This window comes from Rhinopithecus bieti, unplaced genomic scaffold (genome assembly GCF_001698545.2).
Source record: "Rhinopithecus bieti isolate Rb0 unplaced genomic scaffold, ASM169854v2 scaffold_33210, whole genome shotgun sequence".
NCBI lineage: Eukaryota > Metazoa > Chordata > Mammalia > Primates > Cercopithecidae > Rhinopithecus > Rhinopithecus bieti.
The window spans coordinates 505132-513066 of record NW_016814226.1 but is presented as its reverse complement, the minus strand read 5'-3'; the positions used below and the strand labels follow the sequence as shown (position 1 = coordinate 513066).

General features: G+C 50.9%; 1 protein-coding gene across 2 annotated transcripts in view; it reads left to right on the top strand.

Moving 5' to 3' along the window:
- Positions 1-1248: 1248 nt before the first annotated feature.
- Positions 1249-7935, top strand: part of LOC108514013 (malonyl-CoA-acyl carrier protein transacylase, mitochondrial-like) — an 11671-nt gene continuing 4984 nt past the window's right edge. The window contains exons 1-2 of one of the 2 annotated variants that reach the window (XM_017850031.1): positions 1249-1715; positions 4281-4368. In XM_017850031.1, the coding sequence (XP_017705520.1) occupies positions 1293-1715; positions 4281-4368 (511 nt within the window). In that variant the 5' untranslated portion in view covers positions 1249-1292. Of the gene's footprint in view, positions 1750-4280; positions 4369-7935 lie in introns of both variants that reach the window. The other variant, XR_001881078.1, reaches the window with a different exon arrangement.

Sequence of the window (7935 nt, the reverse complement as noted above, 5' to 3'; positions counted from 1 at the left end):
TTTTGTTTTTTGAGATGGAGTTTCTTTCTTGTTGCCCAGGCTGGAGTGCAATGGTGCAGCGCAGTCTCGGCTCACTGCAACCTCTACCGCCCAGGTTTAGGCGATTCTCCTGCCTCAGCCTCCCAAGTAGCTGGGACTATAAGCGCCTGCCACCACGCCCAGCTAATTTTTGTATTTTTAGTAGAGACGGGTTTCTCCATGTTGGCCAGGCTAGTCTTGAACTCCTGACCTCAAGTGATCCATCTGCCTTGGCCTCCCAAAGTGCTGGGATTACAGGCGTGAACCACTGCACCTGGCCGAGCCTGTGTCTCTTGAGTTGCTTTTAGGTTAACATTAGATAACCCCAATTTCCAACCCCTATTCTGTCACTAACCCCCTGTCACTCAATCTCTGAGCAACTATCCATCACAGCGCTGCTGTGAGGAATTAAAGAAGCTAATATCTGAAACACACTCAGGGCTTTGTTCAATAGCATAAAGATCTATTGGATGCTTATATGTGCCAGGCACTGTGTGGTTTGTAAGAAAACATAAAAGAGAGCTGTTATCTTGCATAGTTGGGAGCTGACAACGGATGGTCGGCCATGCCATCTCCTGTGGTTGGGAGAATCATATGCAAGAAATGTGGTTGCTGGCCGGGCGCGGTGGCTCACGCCTGTAATCCCAGCACTTTGGGAGGCCGAGGCGGGTGGATCACCTGAGGTCACAGGAGTCCGAGACCAGCCTGGCCAACATGGTGACACCCTGTCCCTACTAAAAATACAAAAATTAGCCGTGCGTGGTGGTGGGCGCCTGTAATCCCAGCTACTGGGGAGGCTGAAGCAGGAGAATCGCTTGAACCTGGGAGGCGGCGGTTGCAGTGAGCAAAGAACGCGCCACTGCACTCCAGTCTGGGTGACAGAGCGAGACTCCGTCTCAAAACAACACAACAACAAAAAAACTACCAGTGCGGAAGAGTTTCAAGTGCTCTTCATGTGCCAGGTAGAAAGCGTAAATACTACATTGCGTTGCGTTATTTATTCCATAAATATCTGTTGAGGACCCATTGTGGTGTGGCATCATGTTCCGTTCTTGGCTGTAGATATTTAAGTAAACGCATGGGTCCCTCCAGGTCCCCAGAGCGCAGCCTGAAGGGCCTCGGAGCCGGGGCGGAACCATCCCCTGCGGAACCTTTCTTCCCGCTCCCGGTGCCCCGGGAGCCCCGGCAGGAAATGCGTCAGGGACCACGCTGCGCCGCGCCGCCGCAGTTGGGCCTCGGTCGCCACGGTAACGTGCGCGGGCAGGTGTCCGACCATGAGCGTCCGGGTCGCGCGGACCGCGTGGGCCCGGGGCTTGGGCGCCAGCTGCCGCCGCGGCGTCTCGAGCTTCCCGGTGCCTCCGCCGGGCGCCCAGGGTGTAGCGGAGCTGCTGCGAGATGCGACCGGGGCGGAGGAGGAGGCGCCCTCTGCGGCGACGGAGCGGCGAATGCCGGGCCAGTGCTCGGTGCTGCTCTTCCCCGGCCAGGGCAGCCAGGTGGTGGGCATGGGCGGCGGTCTGCTCGGCTACCCGCGCGTCCGCGAACTCTACGCCGCCGCCCGCCGCGTGCTGGGCTACGACCTGCTGGAGCTGAGCCTGCACGGGCCGCAGGAGACCCTGGACCGCACCGTGCACTGCCAGCCCGCGATCTTCGTGGCATCGCTGGCCGCTGTCGAGAAGCTACATCATCTGCAGCCCTCGGTGAGGCCCGAGGCCCCGTGGCAGGAGGGGGAAGGTGAGCTCTGCCTGAGCTCTCATCCCCAGGCTGGTCCTGCCAGGGGCTTCCGCCTGCCATTCCGGGGGGCTCCCACGTCTCACTCATTCGATCGAGGTGTTTTTGTTTGTTTGTTTTTGAGGCGGAGTCTCGCTCTGTCGCCCAGGCTGAAGTGCAGTAGCAAGATCTCGGCTCACTGCAAGCTCCGCCTCCCGGGTTCCAGCCATTCTCCTGTCTCAGCCTCCCGAGTAACTGGGACTACAGGCGCCCGCCACCACGCCCGGCTAATTTTTTTGTATTTTTAGTAGAGATGGGGTTTCACTATGTTAGCCAGGATGGTCTCGATCTCATGACCTCGTGATCCACCCGCCTCGGCCTCCCAAAGTGCTGGGATTACAGGCATGAGCCACCGCGCCCGGCCTCGATCTGGTTTTATAGAGTTCCCATATCTGCCAAGCAGTGTTTTAGGCGCCGTGAGCAAAACAATGATCCTTGCCCTAGGGAATCTTACATCTTAGGGGAGACAGATAGTAAACAGTACATGAGGAGGGGCCCGGTGGCTCATGCCTGTAATCCCAGCACTTTGGGAGGCCGAGGCGGGCGGATCACCTTGGGTCGAGAGTTCGAGACCAGCCTGACCAACATGGGGAAATCCGTTCCTACTAAAAATACAAAATTAGCCGGGCGTGGTGGCGCGTGCCTGTAATCCCAGCTACTCGGGAAGCTGAGAGAGGCAAATCAGTTGAACCCGGGAGGCGGAGGTTGCGGTGAGCCCAGATCTTGCTATTGCACTGCAGCCTGGGCAACAAGAGCGAAACGATCTCAAAAATTAAATAATAATAAAAAAGAAAACAGTAAATGCAATAACTAGGTAAATTGGATGCTGTATTAAAATGATAAGCATTACAGAAAGAAATAGCAGGTAAAGGGGATGTGGGAGTGAAGGGCGGTTTGTGGTTTTAAATGATCCTAAATCATTGAATGAATTACTAAATGATTTTTTAAAAGGATTAAATTTCATTTTTTTTTTTTTTTTTTTTGAGATGCAGTTTTGTTCTGTTACCCAGCCTGGAGTGCAGTGGCACAAACTTGGCTCACTGCAGACCACTGCCTCCTGAGCCCAAGTGATAATCATACCTCAGCCTCCCGAGTAGCTGAGATGACAGGTGTGAGCCACCACGCCCAGCTAATTTTGTATTTTTAGTAGAACCAGGGTTTCTCCATGTTGCCCAGGCTGGTCTCAAACTCTGACCTCAAGTGATCCACCCACCTCAGCCTCCAAACTGTTGGGATTACAGGCGGCAGCCACCGCACCAGCCTAAACGTCATGCTTTTTTTTTTTTTTCTTTTGAGACGGAGTTTTGCTCTTGTTGCCTAGGCTGGAGTGCAGTGTCTCGATCTGGGCTCACTGCAACCTCCACCTCCCAGGTTCATCCACCTTGGCCTCCCAAAGTGCTAGGATTACAGGCGTGAGCCACTGCACTGGCCTAAATGAAGGATCACTGAGATTGGTTGAGAATGTCACTTCATTCGAAGGTGGTGGATTGATTGCTATTAATATTTAATAAGACAGTAAATGTTAAGCTAGCACTTGAGATCCTTTACCCTATTTCACCTTCACATCCACCTTGTGAGGTTAATACTGTTATTTGATGGTTGAGGAATGCAGACTCAGGGATATTAAAAGAATGAGTTAAGTGGTCCTGCTAATTCGTCATCATAATACTCATTCACTGCTTACCCTAGGCTGGGTCTGTGCTAAGCACTGTATAGACATTGTATTCACATAATTCTCTCAGCAGCCCTTTGGAGTAGGTCCTGTTCTTTCCTCATTTCACAGATGAGATGGAAAGCTCAGCGGGATTAGGGAACTCTCCGAGCTAAGAAACCTAGTCTCTGACTCAAAAGTCATGCTCTTGGCCGGGTGAGGTGGTTCACGCCTATAATCCAGCACTTCAGGAGGGTGAGGCAGGTGGATCACGAGGTCAGGAGTTCGAGACCAGTCTGGCCAATATGGTGAAACCCTGTCTCTACTAAAAATACAAAAATTAGCCGGGCATGGTGACAGGTGCCTGTAATCCCAGCTACTCGAGAGGCTAAGGCAGGAGAATTCCTTGAACCCGGGAGGTGAAGCTTGCAGTGAGCCGAGATCGCGCCATCGGACTCCAGCCTGGGCAACAAGAGCATAACTCCGCCTCAAAAAAAAAAAAAAAAAAAGTCATGCTCTTAACTTGTACATGACGATATGGCCTGAGAGCCTGCTGCAGGGCCACGGCAAGGGAATCCAGAGCCCTGGGTTGGCATCAGTGTGACCATGGACACATGGACGGAGTCGTCTGGACTGTAACTAACCAGGAAAGCTCCTCCTAAATAAAGGGGCAGGACTCAGTGATTGTCAGGGTCACTTCTGTGTGTCCTCTTCCAGCTGGTGCACCAAGTTCGTAGAGCCTGGCTCCCTGAGATGCTGAACACCCTGCCGTCTCTCAGGTGCAGAGTCCTGGAACTGGACTCCCCAGGAGAATGGGGCTCACGTTCTGCGTCTGCCCCCACAGGTGATTGAGAACTGTGTTGCTGCTGCTGGATTCAGCGTGGGAGAATTCGCAGCCCTAGTGTTTGCCGGAGCCATGGAATTTGCTGAAGGTACAGGAAGGAGTTTGGTTTTATGCCAGGCTGTGGTCTTGGGCTCATTAGGGATAAGGGACAGTGCCAAGAATGATACTGGACCCACTCAGGTGATGGGAAGGGAGCACACGGACGGGTGACTTTGGCCCATGAGGACAGGACTTTACTGTGATTCCTTTTCAAGCCTGAAGGATTCATTAGGGATTTCCCTTATTTTTGTAATCTCATAAAATCTGCTTGCTGAAGCGTCTCACCCACTATCCTGCACACTTATACCCGCAGCACCTGCCACGGATAGTGCGTGCTCAGTAGATGTTCATTGAATTAAACAGTAAATAAATACTGGATCTGGAGCCATATCAGTTTTACTTCTTAAGATTTTTGCTGGCCAGGAACCCTGGCTTATGTCTGTAATCCTAGTGCTTTAGGAGGCCAAGGCAGGAGGATCACTTGAGGCCAGGAGTTCCAGACTGTCTTGGGCCACATAGTGAGACCCTCATCTCTGCCCCCAACAAAAAACAAATATTACATTGGGTGCGGTGGTTCACACCTGTAATGCCAGCACTTTGGGAGGCAGAGACAGATAGATGTTTGAGCCCAGGAGTTTTAGACCAGCCTGGGCAACATGGTGAAAACGCCATATCTACTGAAAATACAAAAATTAGCCAGGCGTGGTGGTGTGCACCTGTAGTCCCAGCTCGAGTACTTGGGAGGATGAGGTGGGAGGATCACCTGAACCCAGGAGGTCAAAGCTGCAGTGAGCTATGATCGTGCCACTGCATTCCAGCCTGGGTAGCAGAGTGACACCCTGTCACAAAAAAAAAATTGCTGAGCTTGGTGGCATGCACCTGTAATTCCAGCTACTCAGGAGGCTGAGGTAAGAAGATCACTTGAGCCCCTGAGTCTGAGGCTACAGTGAGCTGTGATTGTGTCACTGCACTGCAGCATGGGTGACAGAGCAAGACCCTGTCTAAAACAAACATACAAGAATCTAGTGTAGAAATACGAGAGGTTGTTGGGACTGGAGAGGGAGAAATGGAGAGTGCCTACATAGTGGACATGGAGTGTTTGAAACTAGAGAGAGTTGGTGGTTGCACAACATTATGAACATCCCAAATACCACTGAATTATACACATTAAAGTGGTTAGTTATATTTTCTGTGAATTTCACTGTAGTGCTTTTTTTTTCAAAGCATTATAACATTATTAAGGAAAGTTTCGTAATTTCACATTTTATGAAACAGTTTTATTACATGTATCATTTTATGTGTACATAATGTGCAGAATTAGGCCTGGTGTGGTGGCTCACTCCTCTCATCCCAGCCCAGCACTTTGGGAGGCCAAGGCGGGCAGATCACCTAAGGCAGGAGTTTGAGACCAGCCTGACCAACATGGTGAAACCCCATCTCTACTAAAAATTCAAAACTCATCTGGGTGTGGTGGTGTCGGGCACCTGTAATCTTAGCTATTTGGGAGACTGAGGCACCAGAATCGCTTGAACCCAGAAGGCAGAGGTGGCAGTGAGCTGAGATTGCATCACTGCCCTCCAGCTTGGGTGACAGAATGAGACTCTGTGTCAAAAAAAAAAGTGTAGAATTATAGCATATTTACAATTTTGTGTTTTTTCTTTTCTTTTTTTTTTTTTTTTTTTTTTGTTGAGACAGCATCTTGCTCTGTCACCCCAGCTACAGTGCAGTAGTGCAGTCATAGCTCACTGCAGCCTCAGTCTCTTGGCCTCAGGTGATCCTCCCGCCTCAGTCTCCAGACTACCTGGGGACTACAGGCTTAACACCATCATGCCCAGCTAATTTTAAAATTTTTTGTAGAAATGGAGTCTCGCTGTGTTGCCAGGGCTGGTCTGGAACTCCTGACTCAAGTGCTCCTCCAGCTTCAGCCTCCTGCAGTGCTGGGATTACTTACAGGTGTGAGCCACTGTGCCTGGCCTGATTTTTTTCCCTTGACATTTTACTCAGTTGTTGAACGTCTCTGTGGGAGGACTTCTATGTGCTCTCCCCCCTTTTCTTGTATGTTTTCTTCTACTTCTTGTCACACGCTCTTGTTCATTTTTTTAAGAGACAGGGTTTTGCTCTGTCTTCCAGGCTTGAGTGCAGTGATGCAATCATAGCTCACTGCAGCCTCTAACTCCTGGTCTCAAGCCTTAGCCTCCCAAGTACCTGATGTCAGAGGCTTTTTATGTATTTGTCCTGCAGTTCTTGTGTAAGGGAGCTACAAGTCCAGTACATAGAAGTGCTAAGTGAATGAAGATCTGTCAGGATTTGCTCCTTAAGCCTCTCTGTTGACCTCTGAAACGCTGTGCAGGTCCCTTAATCTCTTCTTGGTCTGCTCATCTCTTCTGTCTGCCCAGGAAGCAGGACCAGGGTGTTGGGGATATGGTAGTTTCAGGCCATTCTTATGCGTGGCTTTGTAGGATTTTTTGATACAGGGTCTCACTCCGTCACCCAGGCTGGAATACAGTGGCATGAACACAGCTCACTGTAGCCTCGACTTCCTGGGCTCCAGCAATCCTCCCACCTCAGCCTCCCAAGTAGCTAGGACCACAGGCACACACCACCACGCCCGGCTCATTTTGTATTTTGCTAGTGACAGGGTTTTACCAAGTTGTCCAGTCTGGTCTCGAACTCCTGAGTTCAAGTGATCTGCCTGCCTTGGCCTCCCAAAGTGCTGGAACTACAGGTGCGAGCCACAGCGACCAGCTCTCAGGCCACTGTTACTGTCATTGGCACTGCCTGCCTGGGCACAGCCTGCCCTCTCTCCACGTTCTTGAGCCACACTGAATCAGAAGTTGTAGGTTTTCGTTCATCTGCCTTGGCTGTATCAGGTTCTCCAGCTCTAAGCAGGGACAGTAACACTTGACTTAGGACAATTATATTACTGAAATTCATGTAGTACCGCGGCCCATGTCTCTGATGGTTCTTTTTTGTTGTTCTTGTTTTGAGACAGGGTCTTGCTCTGTCACCCAGGCTGGAGTGCAGTGGAGCAATCATAGCTTACTACAGCTGCAGCCTCAACCTGCCAGGCACAAGTGATCCTCCCGTCTCAGCCTCCCAAGCATCTGGGACTACAGGCACGCACCACCATGCCTGGCTAATTTTATTATTTTTTTGTAGGGACAGGGTCTCCCTGTGTTGCCAAGGCTGGTCTTGAACTCCTTGGGCTCAAGCAATCCTCCTGCCTCAGCCTTGCAAAGTGCTGGGATTACAGGCATGAACCACTACACCCGGCTTGATCTCTCTTGATAAATTAGCTAATAATCATTCCCAGCTTTCACAACAGCCCAGGCAGATTAGATATTATTATCCTCATTTTACTAACTAAAATTTGAACCTCAAGGAGGTTGTGACTTTGCTAAGGCAATGTGGCTTCCACCCTGTTCCTCTTTACCTTTCACTGGGGTTTCTCAATAGTGGCACTTATTTTTTTTTTTTTTTTTTGAGACGGAGTCTCACTCTGTCGCCCAGGCTGGAGTGCAGTGGCCGGATCTCAGCTCACTGCAAGCTCCGCCTCCCGGGTTTACGCCATTCTCCTGCCTCAGCCTCCCGAGTAGCTGGGACTACAGGCGCCCGC